The sequence below is a fragment of the Lissotriton vulgaris genome, chromosome 10, assembly GCF_964263255.1.
Source record: "Lissotriton vulgaris chromosome 10, aLisVul1.2, whole genome shotgun sequence".
NCBI lineage: Eukaryota > Metazoa > Chordata > Amphibia > Caudata > Salamandridae > Lissotriton > Lissotriton vulgaris.
In genome coordinates this window covers 1,018,265,750-1,018,284,517 of record NC_141698.1, presented here as the reverse complement: position 1 = coordinate 1,018,284,517, position 18,768 = coordinate 1,018,265,750, and the positions used below count along the sequence as shown (strand labels likewise).

Below are 18,768 nucleotides of genomic sequence, written 5' to 3'. Positions count from 1 at the left end.
CTTGCCTGTGCTGCCCACACAATCGCTAGCTTTTCATCTTAAAAGTACTCCAGGTGAACAAATTGAAAGAACCGCCGAGGCGGGAATTGAACCCTGGTCCCAGGCCAGACCTCTTCATCAGGGTCTGCCGTTCTAACCATTGAGCCACACTTCTCCGTCATGAACTGAATGCTTCATCACCGTTGTGCGGTAACTAGGGCTGTTCCACCTAGCAAGGACCCTCCGCCCCATGAAATTCGGCATCCAGAGGGTGTCCGTGAAAAGGCCACACACATATCCAGTGATACTGCATATCCTGCCCAACCCCGAACCTGCGCAACTCAGTGCCCCAAATGAATTACATCCACCTAGGGGAAAACATACAAACGACACGTGAATAGCAATCACAGGTTCGTAACAAAAGCATCCAGGACCCCAATAAGGGCACTGCGGCCAATGATCCGGCCGACTAAGTGAGGAGAGAACCTCCGCAAAACCGCGGGCAGTGCCATCCAGTGGCCTAAATGCTTTGCTGCGCCCGTATACACGAACGATCAGTGGTGTAAGGGCTCCTCTGTAAACTTCCTTCACCACGATTCCTGAACATTCTCCTCACCCACATGCTGTCCGTGGATCGCCCCTAATCAAATTACGCACGGGCCTATTAGACTTCGGCCTGCTTCGCCAGGAACGGGAGGTGAACTTGCTTCGCAGCTCCACCCCTCCTCTTCCCAATGCCAGCAGACCACGACAGTGCCGGGATCCCTGGGCCTGTAGCCCCAACCTCTCCTTAATGCGGGATGCCTGGCCCCACTAATTTGTGCATCATAACTGAGAATCGTTCGGCAGGAGCAGACGTTGGTACATATACACCCATCCTACCCATACCTAAGAATCGCAAAGGGTACCCTGGCACGTGCATCATGTATAGAAATGTCCGCATGGCAATCTGAAACCTTACAGCCGAGCCGCGAAGACTGAATATCCGGGGGGGGGGGACCTAACCGCACATTACCCAGCCCTGCTGTACCATCGTAAACAACCCGTGGCCAGGATCACACAAGGAAGTGAGGCGGAAGTATTAGTTAACCCCATTGGAGCGTTGAGATTGCCGTAGGTTACTTTAGAAGAATTTGAGCCTAGAGATGTGCATTCACGGTATTACCCTATGACACCCCAAATTCTCCTAAAACTATAGCCCTGGTATCCTAGTGAGATACGAACATAACAGGAAAAACTGTAGCCATGGTATCCTAGTGAGGTACGAACAGAACAGATACGGCAAACGACGGAAGTAGATGGCAATATTGCACGACTTCAAGGGGCAGGGGCGCAACTTCAGTGGGCAGGGCGCGTGGCTTCTAGGTGGCTGAGTGCTGGCGGTGTGAGCACTTATGTAATCCTAAAACCATATTCATAGCAACTGGTTCTTCTGCGCGCTCTGACCTCTTCAGGTAATGTACACGCTATATAACCTGCTAGCACGCAACTCGTTCTTATGTACGGCGCTCTTTCTTTTGTACAGCGCTCTGCCATCTTCGGGTATAGTTCGCTCTATATAATCACATTAGATCACTTAATGTGAGACACGGATCGTGTCATAATATGCTCATAGTCTGCTAGCACTCAACTGGTTCTATGTACAGCGCTCAGACATCTTCGGGTAATGTTCGCGCTATATACACTTATCGTGTCCTAATCAGCTCCTGATCTGCTAGGACACAACCCACGTGACAAGGACCCGGCAATGGCGGCCAGCTCAAGCCAACAATGGCGGTGGGATCCTACCCAACCCAGGGCCGCCTCGCGGACCTCACTGTCGGGCGCAACGCATCGCCAGCAATAGCGGCGGGATCGGGATCCTACCCCGCCCAGAGCCGCCCTGGTCGACCCACTCAGACCTTCACCCTCCCGAGGTCGCAAACAAAGTTGAACAACACCAAACGTCCACAACATTATATTAAGACCACATGTGAATCCGTGCTGTGCTGCTGCAAATGCCCACCTTTGCTCTGCATTAGAGTGACCTGTGCACTCTGCATGTACCAATGCTGCGTTCATGCGTTCCCGTCCACCGGTCACAATGAGATCACCATTCCAGTGATGAGCGCACCGCGTGGCCGGCAAAGGCGGTGGGATCCCACCCCACCCCGTGGCCTAGTCGACTCGCACGGACCTTCACCCTCCTGAGGTCGATAATATCGCTAGCAATGAGTATTACAACAATACACATCTATAGAATTATATGAAGAACCACATGTGAGTTTTGTGGTTTAAATGCACACCTTTGTACTGCATTCGGATGATCTGTGCGCGTTGCATGTAATAATGCCGAGTTCATACGTTCCCGTCCCCTGGTCCCAATGTGATTACTAAACCAGTGATAATCATTTACATTAACGTTTGCATTCGTACTCAACTGCTCACTTGTAGTTCCCTGCATCAGTTCCGTACCTATTGTGGAGCGCTCAGATCCCTTCGGGTAGAGTCAGCTCGAAATCGCGGTAAATCATTCAATACCTATGCTTACTCCCTGCCCCGACTCATCTCAGTGTCTCTGCTTTGGCGCCATACGGAAAGTCTGCACCTTACCCCCGTGTGATGATATCACCGGCCCTTCTTTCTTTAAATGCAATTCTGTTCTCGTACACAAAGGGCGGCCGGCTAAGGCAAACGCGCGGCCTGTGATGGCGGCGGGATCCCACCAACCCAGGGCAGCCTCGCAGACTTCACTGACGAGCGCTCGGGAGAAGTGAGAGCCACACTGCTCCCCGCTTTCAGGGGTACGAGGGGACACGAGAGAGCTATTGTTAAGTTGTACAAAATAACTCCTAATTGTCTTACTCCCCACCCCCGCCTGCCGATCCTAACCCCGCTCCGCATAGCCCGCGACCAGTAACGACCAGCCCCCCGTGGTCTATACCACAGGGCCCCATCAACCTGGCCATATCCAGGGACCGGGCCGGGGGGAGGCTAGTCGAAGCCACTTACCTCAGACCGACGACGTAACACAACGAACAGCGCAGAGCAGCCCAAGGCACCGACGCGGCAGGAAAGACCGAGCAACGTGCTGGGCCCGCTATAAAAACCCCCGGGAACGCCCCCCACCTAGGAGCGCCCTCACATTGGCCATTCGCGAGGAGGGGGGGTTGGTGCGCTGTAGGCTCCTCTCGCGCGTCGTGTGGTACTAAGACGCTGTCTCGCCCATGCTCCCCTCTGTGTCGCGCGGCCAGCGGCAAAGTTAAGAGCCAGGAACGGGCAGAAAGGGGAGGGGGTGCAGGAGGGATAGAGGAGACTAAAATAGAAGAGAGGCAGAGGAGAATCCATAACACTTAAAACACTTTGGCAATCCGTGCAATAATAGGAAATGCCAACGGAGCGCGCGCCAGCCACAGACTGAATGGAACCCAGTCAAGAAGAGGGTGGGAAGAGAAAAGACAAAAAAAAAGAAGTGTGTGGGAGTGAGACACACACATAACATGAGACTGTGAGAGAGAGAGAGCGAATAAGAAGGAGAGAGAGAGATGGAACATAGAAAAACAAAGGCACCAAGAGACAGATAAGAGTGCCAGAGGGAGAGACAACGACACCAAAAAACAGAGAGAAGAGGACAAAAACAGGGAGTGTAACAAACAGAGACACAGAGAGGTATAGCACCAGACAGGGAAATTAAATAATTGGACAAGATAGAACGGGACAGTTAGGAGGAGAACATTATATGGAGAAAAAAATTAAGATAAAGGAGAGAAAGGGAAAATAGAAGAAGATAGGGAGGGATAGTTTGGATATGGAAAAAGAAGCAAATAGGCGAACGGCAAGGAAAGGGACGTGAAGAAGTACTGGAGCCCGTCCTATGATCGTGTGGAAAGGGAAGAGGTGAGAAGTCTCTGAAAGGGGTCACTACTAGAGAAGCTGGTGTGAAAGGGGTGGGGTGCCTGGGACCTGGAGGGAAGCTCTTGGCTTGGTTCGGCTTCATCTCTTGATTCTTTCCAGGTCCGCTCACTCATTCTGGCACCTGCACTCTCCATTGAGGGCAGAAAGCCGTGAAGAGGCTAGTCCACGGAGAGGGGGTAGTGAGACAGGGCTATACAGTGGAGAGGTACAGGGTCACAGGGGGAGGGTGGTTGCAGATAAAGGGAGAGACAGGCTCTTAGACATAGAAAGGAATAGAGAAGAGCCAAGAGAGGGATTCAGAAGTCATTTACGGGTGGCCAGGGGTCGCAGATGTTCTTGCAACCCCTGGCCCCAAAGGAAAGTAACACTTGAACAATAATTATTTATTGTTGCAAGTGGAGCAGACATCAGTAACAAGCATTGACAAAGCCAATAGCTCTTTTCTATGAGAGTTATTTGCTTTGTCGACGTTTTGTAGCCGTGCTGTACAGAAGCAGGAATATTTTGGAAAGTGGCTAAAGCTAATTTCAACAAGCATTGGCATAGCAGTAGAGTGAGGTAAAGTTTAAGTAGTAAGTAGCCAGCCTAACGCTCAGTCTTCTCAAGGTCTGAGTGTGATTGGTAAAGGAACTGCCCACACGGGATGGCTTGCAATATTTCTACGTTTGGGTGATGTAGAATAACTCCGGAGTTCGCTATGTTTTTGGAATTATCCTCTGGGTCTGAACGTGATTTATTCCGAACCATGTTATTCTGGGTGTAGGCAGAAGACTTTGATTTGGATTGGTCTGATCAGGACCTATTAACCTTTACATGGAGCCTGTCACTGCACATCACCATTATAGTAACAGCGGCTTGAAACACAACTAAGTTGACACCACAAATGCCAGGGGCAGCACCATACTCGCAAGCCCTATACAGCACACTTACAAACACGCTCTCACTCATGCTCATTTTAAACTCACTCACTTACACTCTTTCTCACTTCCATACTCACACTGATTCAGTGCAATGCACTTTCACTCACTTGCCCTCATTCTCAGTCTCACTCGTTCTAAGTCAAAATAGCAGTCACTCACTCCTGTCTGTCTCACTTTCAAGCACACTCATATCTGCGTGCAAACATGGTTTGATAGATTATTTTTGCACTTCATGTAGCTGTCTACCCCGGTTCACCCCAGCTCCTCTCTTGCTAGCGGTGAATGAGTTCTGAAGCCAGGCACATAGCTTTCTCCTCATAGGCCTGCGCGAAGCTTTTGCGCAGGTACTGAGACGAATAGTCCTGCAACTGCATGCATCACTCTGGGTCAGTGAAGCCACCTTTTTAGTGTAAAAATAATGCTGGTGATACTGATGACGACAGACAAAACTCAATGTTCCCTTTTCTCAGAGCAGGTCTCAGTACCAAAAGCTACTGAAAGCAGCAGCTGGCATAAATAAGGGTTTGGGACCCGGCACTCAATTGGGGAAAAAAACAATGGATTAGGATGCAGCCAAAGTGATTGCCAGTGGATGATATTAATAAATCAAGCATTCCAACCATCATTGCGTCCCAATTACTTTGAGGAAGACAACAGGAAGTACTCCAGAGGTCAGGCTTACATCCTCCCCCACCCGCCCACCGGTTAAAAAATGGTGGGGAGCCACGGACAACTGCAGATTAGAAAAAAAAGAGGTAAACCACATAGGTTCAAACTTGAGTTTATTCATATACAAAATACAATAAATAAATAAATACAATGATAAATACAGATATTTTCAAAACCTTACTAATAGAATGATGTACACATTGAAACTTCAAGAATGCGATGAAGAATATATTAAATAAAGAGTTTTAGTACAGGTGTGCAATATCAAACTCAAGAGATGGGGTAACTCTCTCTCGAGCCAGGCGAGGTCTCGGCCATCTATGACTTTGCAGTGATCTATGACTTAGGAATTATCGTCCAAGATGGTAAAGGTTTGTTGCATTTTTATGAAAGGCACCAGCCTTTTCAGGTTCCACTGCATCCCAGGATGACTGTGTTCTGTGTTGTACAACCCTGTCATAGGGTAGGGGTCCTTTCTCCTTGCTTCGACTAGAGTCACGGGCACCCTTCCTGTGCCACTAGGTGGCGCTCTCCCCACACAAGTCCATCACAACTTCTCATCCTCCATGCTGAATCCTCCATTGACGTAGGACTGCTGGGAAGGGTCCTCGGAGCTCTTGGGCAGCGTGTGCTCTGTGATGGAACTGGACGAGTATGGCGGTTCAAAGGGGACCTCGGCGAAGGCGCTGGAGACAAGATCGGAGCTGTGCTTCATCTGGACCTGCTTGAACAGCTGGATCACCTGTAATGAAAGACACCGGCGCCGTTACTGAAGAAGCAATGCCATGACTTCACCACCAGGGGGTCTGGACAAAGTATGACTGACTGCAGGTCTCCCCCTCGAAGAGAGCTAGAATGGAATCTTCCACTCTTCCGACATTGCGTTCAGGCTGTAATCAGAGCTGTGACTGGACGTGAGGGCTGCAGTAATTCAATATCTGTTGTTCTAAGAAACTAATGCATATCTGCCAAGGTTTCAGATTGCTATGTGTGACATTTTCATAATGTCAGAGTAATTATGAGTGACATTTTAACGACTTTTTAAATGCTATGAGTAACACTTTCTCACGAGCTCACCTCGGCCATCTATGCACTAGTCCCCTCTCTGAATTTATACCTTCTTGGATATGCTCAACTAGACCCTACTTCAAACACATACTCTTGGCATGACATGACTCCTCTCCTGACATGTTTATGCCCCACAATTTCTTCTCTGGGGCTTCCACATTTTACTCTTATCAGCAGCATTGTGTGTGGCATCAAACTGAAGTGAGAAATGTCCTTAAATATGGCCCCTGAGAGTCCAATCTTCAGGTTTGCTTCCTCCCTAGATATTCAAACATCCTTCTTGTGGTGGCACTCCTGTAACTCCACATGCAAACCTCTGCCCTGGACATCCAACATCCTAGGCTCCACACACACTCTCTCTCTCTCTTTCTCTCTATGTCTCTTTGTCTCTCTCTGTCTCTCTCTCTCTGTGTCTCTGTGTCTCTCTCTCTGTCTCTGTCTCTCTCTCTCTCTCTGCTCTCTCTCTCTCTCGCTCACTCTGTCTGTCTGTTTCTCTCTCGCTCTCTCTCTCTCTTTCTCTGAAATCTAATGCTCTCCTTTCCCCTCTCTATTCCCAATGTCCAAGAGCACGTGATCAGTTGCCTTCCTTGTATTTGCCACTGGATGACACTACACACACACATGCTCACAAAGGGACAAACAAACACACAACCACACACAGAGGCTCACAGATGCACAGCACACACAAACACACACACTCTACTTACGTGGGATTTGGGCACCGTTCCTATCCGGAAGAACCCGATGGTCCCACTGTCGATCTTGGTGCAGTTGACGATGGTGGAGGCGATGTTCTCTGGAGAAGGCCCATTGCAGAGGACTCCGTCCACCTGAGGAGCAAAGCCACACGTGAGATCACCGCCCACAGACTCCCATCACACAGGCAGCTGCGGGGCTTCCACGGATACTAAAATAATTATAATCCTCCATTTGTAAAGAGCACAGCTACCCGTAGGTTTCCCAGTGCTGGAGGCCATCAGGAAGATTAAGCAAGCTATTGCCCAGAGTCACATAGTGCAGGGCAGACCCCTGCCGCCGGTGCCGGGGATCGAACCGTGATCCCCAGTGTCTGGCGCCAGTCGCCCTGACCGCTGCGCCACACCTCTTCCACAACAATGGCATCCTTATCTTCATTTCAGGGTTTGGTTGGACCTCCTTCTCACCAAAGACATGGTGGGCACCTCACCAGGGAGCTCTCTACTCTACTGAATAATCTGTAGTCTCATCATCCAGTCATTACTCTCTGGAGTGTTTAAGAATAACACAAACATTATTAAATGTGAGGTCACCATCTCCCCTATCGACCAGGATTCCTCCACTGCAGAGGCCTCACTTTCACTGCAGTATGAGTGACATCACACAACACCTTCACTTATATCCACCATCTTTCGTTCCTACAATTATTGGTCACAACTGCCCGAGGCTTTGCATGGACAACAATCCACTCTGATCCTCTCTGGATACAGCCTGTATCTTCACCATCCTGCTCCAGGGTCAGAACTGATGCTCCAGTACTTTAAATAAGCATTGGCCAGTCCTGGAGCCCTCAGGATACAGCATGGTTATTCATCATCCTGTTGTGGGGATCACCTACGGGCAAAGTGCACCCCTTAACCCTTCTCCACTAGGGCTCCCCTCCACGCATCCCAGTCATCTTCATCACCCTAATCAGAGGACCACCCTCAGATACTGTGAGCATCCTACTCACCCTGTTGTGGGTATCCCCCACACATGCGCACCCTTCAACATCCTACTCTGGGATTCCCCACACATGCTGCACACACCTTCAACATCCTACGCTGGGATTCCCCACACATGCGCACCTTTCAACATCCTACTCTGGGATTCCCAACACATGCTGAACACACCTTCAACATCCTACTCTGGGATTCCCCACACATGCTGCGCACACTTTCAACATCCTACTCTGGGATCCCCCACACATGCTGTGCACACCTTCAACATCCCACTCTGGGATCCCCCACACATGCTGCGCACACCTTCAACATCCTACTCTGGGATCCCCCACAAATGCTGCACACACCTTCAACTTCCTACCCAGAGATCCCCCACACATGCTGCAAACACCTTCAACATCCTACTCTGGGATTCCCCACACATGCTGCGCACACCCTCAACATACTACTCTGGGATCCCCCGCACATGATGCACACACCTTCAACTTCCTACCCAGGGATCCCCCACACATGCTGCAAACACCTTCAACATCCTACTCTGGGATCCTCCACACATGCAGCGCACACCTTCAACATCCTACTCTGGGATCCCCCACACATGCTGCGCACACCTTCAACATCCTACTCTGGGATCCCCCACACATGCGGCGCACACCTTTAACATCCTACTCTGGGATCCCCCACACATGCTGCGCACACCTTCAACATCCTACTCTGGAATCCCCCACACATGTTGTGCACATCTTCAACATCCTACTCTGGGATCTTCCCTAGATATAGGAGAGGGACCATCACATCTTTTTGAAATGCTTTGCAGTCAGTAAACTAAGTTCTCAACGGTCACCTAGTCCCATGGAGCAATTTTAAACTTTATCCAGTGTATATTTGGCAAAAAAACCTACCAAATATTAGTAACTAAATCAGATCTATCTAGAAAAACCTACTTTCATCAGGATAATTGACAGTGCACATGGGCTATCCCTGGTAAATGTTGTCTGTTCAATGCAGGCCACGCAGAAGACTCCTTGGTCTATCAGTACTCTGGGCTCTGAACAGTGTCCTCAGATATACCTCTTGTGCTTGTAATGGTACTTACCTTGTCTCCCATCTTGGCGTACACTTGGTTGTGGTGAGTGGTATCAGCTTCTCCGCTCGGATTGGCTGATGAGACCACAATGGGCCCAACCTGGTGAGACACAAAGAAACAGAGTAGGAGATTCAACTCACTTTCATTGGGCACAAAGCAGTGTCCCCCTTCACCCTCCCCAGATATAGAGAGATGTGTTTACATATCTTCCATGTGTGCTGGTGAAACCCTCCCATGCTCGAGCAGGACTGGCAGTTCAGTGCCACTCATGCCCCCGCAAAGGGTGTAGCAGACTGACAGCCATGCTCATCACTGGTGGCAGAACAGTGCCAGCCATGCCCGGGCAGTGCTGGCATCCTGCTACCACCAGACAACTCACCAGGTCAATCAGAGATGTGGTCACAGAACAATCCGGGATCCTGATGGCGATGCTCTCTGCGGTGCCAATGTACTTAGCGGAGTCCTCCAGTCCGAAGCACTGCAGCCACTCGCCTGTGGGTTCAAGAAGACAGAAAGGTGTGAGCAGGGCTTATTTTGGGCAGGTGTCTGCCATTGAAAGGCACCAGCACTCATGTTTGGGGACCACAGTTTTTTTATTTCATCATCACACCTGGACCTCAGAGCAAGAGGACAAAGGCAAAAAAGAGAGAAATAAGGAAGAAGTGAAAGAAAGGAAAACAGCGACAATGAAAGCAAGGATGAAGAAAGTTCAAAATGAGATAAAGAGACAAGAAGTGCAGGGCTGTGGGAGAAAGAGGCATGAGGAGGAACAAGGTCAGACAGCCTTGGTATTTGCTAAACCCCACCATTCAGGAAAGCTATGGGCCCCTCCACTTAAAAACTAACCACTGATGTGAGTCCTGCATGATGGAGAAATACACAAAAAACACTGGTAAAGTGAGGGGGTACCCTTGGAAATACCCCAATACCATGCAGTCACTGTGAGTGACTACGCACCAGTCGAACGTGGCCCTCTCCTGCGCGCTCACAAGAGCGCCTCTCTCCTCCCAAGCCGCAGGAGGATCCTATGGTGTGCACTAAACTCACAACGTGCCCTGCTGCTGTTCAGCTCATCCCTGGAAGCCAATATTCAACGAGGCCATGACTCAAAGCCTCTATATTACCAGCTTTCAAACTACACAGGTGCTCGCACTATAGGTAGGAAGGGTCAGATGATGAACTAACATCTCCTTATAGGCAAAAAGCATGCAAAGGACAATATTCACCCTGTAGACGGGGCTCTGATAATGGAGAGGATCCCTATTGGGATATGTCAGGCCATGTAAAGATGTCACCTTATAGGTGTGGGTCAGATGATGAAGAGAAACTTCCATCTATACAAGATACAAACAGCAAAGTGTGCACATCCACACAGGCGGGGTCTGGTGATGGAAAGTTTCACTCCCTGTAGAGAAAGATACAGGTCAGTGAGAGGACAGTGTTCATCCTATGAATGGGGTCAGATAATGGAGAGGTTCACTCCCTGTAGAGAAAGATACAGGTCAGTGAGTGGGCGGTGCTCTTCCTATGGGTGGGGTCAGACAATGGAGAGGCTCAGACCCTGTAGAGAAAGATACAGGTCGTGAACGGATAGTGCTCATCCTATGAGTAGGGTCAGATAATGGAGAGAGGCTCAGACCCTGTAGAGAAAGATACAGGTCAGTGAGCGGGCAGTGCTCATCCTATGAGTGGGGGCAGATAATGGAGAGGCTCAGACCCTGTAGAGAAAGATACAGGTCAGCTAGTGGACACTGTTCATCCTATGAGTAGGGTCAGATAATGGAGAGAGGCTCAGACCCTGTAGAGAAAGATACAGGTCAGTGAGTGGGCGGTGCTCTTCCTATGGGTGGGGTCAGACAATGGAGAGGCTCAGACCCTGTAGAGAAAGATACAGGTCGTGAACGGACAGTGCTCATCCTATGAGTGGGGTCAGATAATGGAGAGAGGCTCAGACCCTGTAGTGAAAATTACAGGTCAGTGAGCGGGCAGTGCTCATCCTATGGGTGGGGGCAGATAATGGAGAGGCTCAGACCCTGTAGAGAAGGATACAGGTCAGTGAGAGGACAGTGCTCATCCTATAGGTGGGGTCAGATAATGGAGAGGGTCAGACCCTGTAGAGAAGGATACAGGTCAGTGAGAGGACAGTGCTCATCCTATAGGTGGGGTCAGATAATGGAGAGGGTCAGACCCTGTAGAGAAGGATACAGGTCAGTGAACGGACAGTGTTCATCCTATGGGTGGGGGCAGATAATGGAGAGGATCAGACCCTGTAGAGAAGGATACAGGTCAGCGAGCGGGCAGTGCTCATCCTATGGGTGGGGTCAGATAATGGAGAGGCTCAGACCCTGTAGAGAAGGATACAGGTCAGTGAGCGAGCAGTGCTCATCCTATGAGTGGGGCAGATAATGGAGAGGGTCAGACCCTGTAGATAAGGATACAGGTCAGTGAGCGGGCAGTGCTCTTCCTCTGCAGTTATGGACCAGAATATTTACAGGAGCTCACAAGATCCAAATAATCACTAAAGATCCTCCTTAGACTCACAGAGCAGGCAGTATGTTGGTGCTTGTCCTATATACATGGATCAGGCACTGTAGGGGCCTCCTCCCTATAGACATGTGAAGGATAAAGCACAGGTGTTGGCAGGACAGGCGACGCTAATGTAACGGGTCAGATCACACTTGGAATTTGTGGTGAATGTTTGCAACAGGAGCGGTAAAGAAACAGTACATGAGGGAACATGGAAACAATCCTACATGGAAGCTGAAGAGCATGTATGGTCTGTGTGTACACATGAAGCATTGAAGCCTGGGGTGGGTGGGACCGGGTCCTAGTCTGCAGTCACAATTAATGTGTGTGGTAGTTTTGTATCCAGATGATGGGTGTTACTTTTCTCATCTTTCCCCCTTGTTTGTGGTCATGAACTGGGATCTGCTGGTCTTCATGTGCTCTCAGATACAGACCCCCTGCTCACCTCTTGGTATGACCAGGCTCATCTGCGAAGGCCAGGCCGCCTGCATGAACTCCCAGAGCAGAGGGCTGAACAGGTGTCTAGCCGGCTCCAGCTGCTTCAAGGTCGAGATCCAGATGGACATGGGGGCGTCCTTGGGCTTCAGCTTTGTCCTGGAAGGAAACAAGTCAGAGGTCAACTGAGTGAAGGGACGAGATCCATCTCACTGGGATTGGAGGATCCAGAGTTGAGATTCTGGCCAATCTCAGACCACCATCAGGGACATGATGATGGAAAAAGGAACATTTAGGATGAGATCTACTCTCCATCTTAAGACTGAACGATTTATACAGTCATATAGAGCAAGACACTGGTCCTTTTCACTTGTCACAAAATGAATCCTGGTTTTTAGGTGTTTTTCACATGCCCCAAAAGGTGCAGAAAGAGGGATAGTACTGCGGGTCTGGTCTCAGTTTTATAAGGACGTTTGGTTTCTTCTTTACAGAAGTGTCTAAGGTTACTTGTTTGTTGTTGCTTCATTTCCAGGGGTTCTCTGCTCTTGGTATATTGTTGTTTCTTTCTCGGGTTTCCTCAATGTAATTGGTGTTTGGCTATTTCATTCTGTGGTTCTCATTGTTATAAGAATTCATCAATCTAAAATATTCACTATTGATTGGAAATAAGGGCTGCGAAGATAACACTCACCTGTACACCTTCTCCACGGCCGCTGGACGGTTACAGGCTCCCACCACCGCATACACCGTGTCTGTGGGGACACCACAGATTCCTCCATCCTTCATGATTTCTGCAACAGAAGAGCAAGAACCCCATGATTATAGGTAAGGCTCCCTGTTTTCCGTTTTTACTGATTTTTGCAGATAAATGCAGACAGAAAACATTTATTTTTTTGCATGTATTTATTTATTTAAAAAAAAAGGATTTTCCCTCAGAATCTCCTTACCTGCGATCTGCTTGACGGATGTGGCCCTCCTGGCAGGAAGGTGGGGGCACTTGGAGGCTCCACCCCCAAGCCCCTGGAGCTGCAGAAGTGGGCGGCCCATGGGCAGCTGGGGTTCTTCAAAGGTGTCACTGACCAGCCCAGCCAGGAAGCAATAGAAGCTGACCAGGCCAAAGATGATGGTGACGGCAATGTCATACCCAACTGGGAGGGCTGCGACGGCATCCAATAGAAAACTGATGAGGATGAGTTCAAAGGTGAGGCAATACAGGAACCAGGCTTTGCTTAGGAACAGCGTGCAGAAAATAATGAACCCATTCAAGAGCATGAAGCAGATGATGCCCACAGCCACGTGGAAGCCCCTCGTGGGGCCGTAGAGGCCACCGTACCTGATGAGACCCCAGATGATCCACATAACTCCATAAAGAATAAAGGTGCTGCTCTCAAGGGTCTTACCACGCGAGAAGGCCACAGAGCCACAAACAAACTTCAGAAGCCCTCCAGCTACCACCACCCACGGTAGGACGACAGTGGCACGTGCGTCTGTTGGGTCCACAGACATAGTGATTGCAAAGGCGGCCAAAATGCTGCCTGCGTGGCCAAGCACCTCTCCATCCGCATACTTAGAATAGCCGAGGTAAGGAACATGCAGGTCTTTTTCTTGACGTAACTTGAAAATGCTAATAGGTGTGAACAGGCTATTAACAATCCCCTCCCCTGTTGGAATCTTGGTGGCCGCTTTCATGTTGTAAAGTTTAATGAGTGTCATAAGTGCTGAAGCCACGTAGATAGCCACATTCACTCCTTGTGATCCACCATGGAAGAAACCAATGGGACGTGACGCTAAAGCGATGCAATAGGTCACATAAAACAACGGATACAGCCCATCCACCAGGCTCCTACCAGCCATGAATACAGCCAAGACCATGAACAGGAGCAGAAAGACCACCAGTAATGGGACAGGGAAAATGGGTTCAGTGGCCTGCCAGAACTGGTAGAGCAAGGAATACCCTTCAGCGAACCGCAGGATGGAGGTGAAGCCAAAGAAGGTGGCCGCCAGGGTATCCAAGCATCGATAGGACAGGATGCAGACCCCAATCTGGAAGACCCCCGCCATCCAAAGCCAAGGCACCTGCCCCACAAAGAGACTGGTGGTCACTCCCAGGACCCTGCACCCAAAGACGCTGGCGGACACCATATTCAAGATCAGCCCAATGATGACCAGGTCGTTGCTGCTGGCGGTCATGGGTGACCCTTGGGGGATGGTTTTAGCCGTAGCCAGATCTGTGCCAGGGAGGGTGACCAACTTCCCAGTAAGTATATAGAGGAGCCTCCCTCCACCAAAGTACGCCCCAACGAGACAGACAATGAGGTGGTTAGAAGCCACCGCCGAGGCACCAAAGCTACTGTCATAGTATGTGGCGGTTTCATGGGCAGCGGAGAGCGAGATGGCCAACGCCATCATGGCGAGGGTAGCCTCCTTCTGAAGGACGGCCACCAGACTGATGATGAGCAGTCCCAGGGTGAAGGCTGCAAGACCAGGGACCATGGCATTACGAAGATCAAGGGACCCGCTGAGGACCCCCTGCCCGTCCATGATATGGATCACTCCCTTAGAGCACCATAGCGCTGAGACCGTCAGGCAGAAGGACGCAAACAAGGGGACAGGACCACGGCTCCTGCGGACTCCTGCGGGAGAGAAGAAGGGAGAAGTAAATATAGGAAGGAAGAAAATTAGAGACACAAGTAGGTGACAATGTAGAGATGGAAAAGAGAGTGAAAGATTTGAAAGGAAGAAGTTAGTATAGGAAAGATGGAATTAGAGAAAGAAAGCTGAATGGAGGGATCATTAGAGGAATGAAAGAGATTGGGTGAGATGAGACTGAGAAAGAGAGATGGGAGACATAAATGTAAGTAAAAAAGGGAACTAGACAGTGAAACAAGAGACAAAGTGCTAATAAGAGGATTGAGAGGCGAAAATAAGAAAGAGGAGGTAGGAAAAGAGAGAGGTAAATATAGGAAGAAAGAAAATTAGACAAACAAAAGGGAGAGGATGGGAAAAGAGAAATGAGGAGTGATGAAGAGAAAGAGGAGTAACAAAGAGAGGAGAGAAAGATAGAAGGGAAAAGTAAATACAAAATAAAGAAAACTATACAATGAAAAGTGTGGCAACGGAATAAAAAGAGGGACGGAAGAAAGGAGAGAGAGAATGACAAGCAGAGAGACTGAGTAAATGAAAAATAAATGTAAGGAAGCGGGTAGTGTGAGGAATGAGATAAAGATAGTAGATGGAGACAGGAAGAGAGACAGAAGGGAGAAGTGGCTAAACAGGGAAAAGAAAATCATTGAAAGAAAGGAATGATAAAAGTAGTGGAAGTAAGAAAAACAAAGAGTAAAATGATGATTCGAGGGAGGAAGAAGAGGGGGAAACAAGATCGAGAAATGGAACAAGAAAATGCGTCAGATCAGCATCAATGTAACTTCCTGTCTTCCCTGGCTGATAGTTTTTACTAATTCAGCAATATCTCAGCCAGAGCCGGGGTCAGGCTTTATAGATTCCTGGACTGCACTTTATTTACCCACCATTGACCCACAGAACCGGCACCAGGCTTTTCGAAGGTTTACTTTCCTATCATTATCCGAAAGAAGGGGTCTCTTCTCACTCATAACCCCGAGGCCCTCCCACAGGGTGGGCGAGGGAAGGCTTCCTCTCTGGGCATCTCCACCTAGCATTAGTTTCAAGCACTAAATTTCCATATTAAGTTGTCAAAAAGGCGCATTAAAGCAATCATGATATATTTAGGCACTGTGTCGCTCTAAGTCTCAGCCGTGTGCCCCCCTCCCTACTCCCCCTGAAACCCACGAATGTGATCTCACCTGTATATCCCAGCAGAGCTGCCAATATGACCAGCAGGACCCCCAGGGGTGTACTGGGGATGAGGGGCGTGGCTCTGGAGGAGCTGTATGACGTCACTGCCAGCAGGAGGGAGCCTGGAAGAACAGCAAAGACAGCCATGATGCAAAGATAAACAAAACACACGCCTGCCAGGGACCCCCTTTAGGAGGGAGTCTTGAAACAGAACAGAGACAGGCATGAAATGATTACACTCACACCAGCCTCTCTCCCATCTTGGGAGGAGCCCGGATACACAGCAAAGACATCCGTGACACAAACACACACCTGTTCCTTTCAGATCTCCGCAGCACGCGCCTTAACCCAGAAAACATATGTTCACTTTATTATTCCAATATTCAATAATGATTGGTTACAGGTGAGTTACTGGGTTAAAGCGCCTACATGGCTATATTCAAACATGAACTGAGCTATAGGGGACCCAAGACTTCCTGAGAGGCTTCTGCTCCGAAGGCCGGTGGAGCCGAAACAGTCAGTCGCACTGAGTTGTGAAGATAGCATGTCACTGACTCACGCCAGCTCTACCGGCTCCTGGCCCTAACCCATCCTAAACCATTCTCTTAGGTCTCAGAAAACAACTCAACACGTATATGATTCCCCTACACCTCATCTAAACAGAGCCCTGGACTCTCCATTCACCAAGCGCTTGCCTGCCTCAATCGGATCCTAGCGCTATATAACGCACCAAACCGGACGTAAATGGCAGTATGGGTCCTACCTGCAGAGATGGACAAGATCCCAATGGAATAGTGAAGGGGCTCTGGGGCCTTCCCTGGCTCCGGCATCCTGCGGCCGGAGTCAATCTGGATTGAGTCTGAAGTATGGGCCGAATCCGAGTGAGTCTGTAGTATAGGGCTGAAGCGGGAGTGAATCCGGAGCGAGTCCGGAGCGTGGGTGAATCTGGAGCCCGTCAGGCTGGGGGAGCTGGAGTGCGCCCGGGTCAGTCACCGCTAGTGTCTCACCCCACACCCGGCCCAGCCGCTCTTTATCTGCAGTGTCCACTAGGGGGCGTGTCTAGTCGCTGTCACTCAAGAGGCAATGGGATTTTCCCAAAGTGCCGCGCCTTGTTTCCTGCCCCCCCCCCCCTCCCTCCCTGCTGGGTGCGACGCATGAAGGGGAGTTTCACAGCAGCAGGGGTCACACCTCACAAACAGAACAGTGTCCAGGACAGGCAGGGACAATTTTCCAGAGGGCAGAGACGGGGCAGAGAGGGAGAAGGTGCTCGTGATTTTCCCGGAAAAGACATCGGTTTAAAGAGGAAAGAAATGCACCTCTCCCGAGAGAATGTAAAATAAAACGGATTTAATGTGTGACAGTGAGTGGTCTATATAAGAAAGAGAGAGATGACTCACCTGGACAGAGCCTTCCGTGTATGGGGTTCTACTAGAGTGTCTGATTAAAGGGTCTCTTTTCTTCTGCTTGAAAAAAGAGAGACACCCCTCAAAACAAGGGGACAGTGTTTAAGCAACCAGTCAATCTAAAGGATTCCCCTTGATAGATTATTTAAACAATAAATACACTCACATTCAGTCACCACAATCAAATAAATGTAGTACCACAGGAATTTTAAAACACACATAGATCATTTAATTATAAATGTATTACAAATGCATCAATCCGAATGATTGCAGAGCCCAATCAATGTAACAAAAACAAGCAATGGTGATGCATCGGTTTCGCCTACGTGAAGAATAATAAGCTGTTTTTATCAATCACTTTTCGGGACAAAGCAAAGAGCTCCCTGACAAGTCTCATGGAAGTGGAGAGAATGTGGCGTAGCGACCAGAGCTGCTGACTCAAGAGCTGTGGATTCTGGCTCGAGTCTCTGCGGCGCGGCGTTCTGTGATTCTGGGAATTCACTTAATCTCTCCGGGGGATAAATTGTGTTATGTAAATCTGCTGCAAGACAAAAAAACTGAAAGAGGCAACATTTTATGAACAAGCATTTGCAATGCAATAGGTCTCGCATTAGGAAAGTTTGAGCTATTGGTACTGTAAATGACAAATTTTTTATTTATGTGTTGGTTTTGAAAATAGCGAAATTAATAGCTTTGTCATTTACAATGGCAATAGTTTTAACTTTCGCAAATGTGACACCTATAGCATTTGTAATGCAATACGTGTTGTATTTACGTGACCTACATGTATTGATATTACAAATAAAAATGGCTTTTAATTTTTTAAAGAATTAATACTTAAATAAAAGTTATTGTAATTTATAATGGCAATAGCTTTTGTAAATATTTAACGATTATGTTCATTGTATTTTATTGTGACGGAAATCCAAGAACAGAAGTGAAATATTAACATCTTTTTGTGACATTTGTAATAAAGCTTGAAACATTGAGAGAACATATTTGAACCAGTTGTTGTTGAATGGTTGCACATATTGATGCTGTGGTGGCGCTCAGTGATGTTGTGGTGGTGACGAGTGATGCTGTGGCATTCAGTGATGCTGTGGTAGCGCATAGTGATGTTGTGGTGGCCCTGAGTGATGCTGTGGTGGCCCTGAGTGATGCTGTAGTGATGCGCTAGCTAGATAGAGTGAGTGCGATAGATAGAGTAAGTGCGATAGATAGATAGAGGGAGGGCGATAGATAGAGGGAGGGCGATAGATAGATAGATAGACAGATAA

At 48.8% G+C, this 18,768-nt stretch overlaps 1 protein-coding gene across 1 annotated transcript; it reads right to left on the bottom strand.

The window, feature by feature from the left end:
- Positions 1-6,009: 6,009 nt before the first annotated feature.
- On the bottom strand, positions 6,010-16,918 carry LOC147689219 (uncharacterized). The gene is made up of 9 exons (XM_086939897.1): positions 16,852-16,918; positions 16,097-16,210; positions 13,223-14,908; positions 12,967-13,066; positions 12,286-12,434; positions 9,694-9,806; positions 9,324-9,413; positions 7,238-7,360; positions 6,010-6,204 (listed from the first exon to the last, which is right to left on the bottom strand). Exons 1-9 carry the CDS (start codon positions 16,916-16,918, stop codon positions 6,010-6,012), a joined length of 2,637 nt encoding a protein of 878 aa, XP_086796023.1.
- Positions 16,919-18,768: the final 1,850 nt, after the last annotated feature.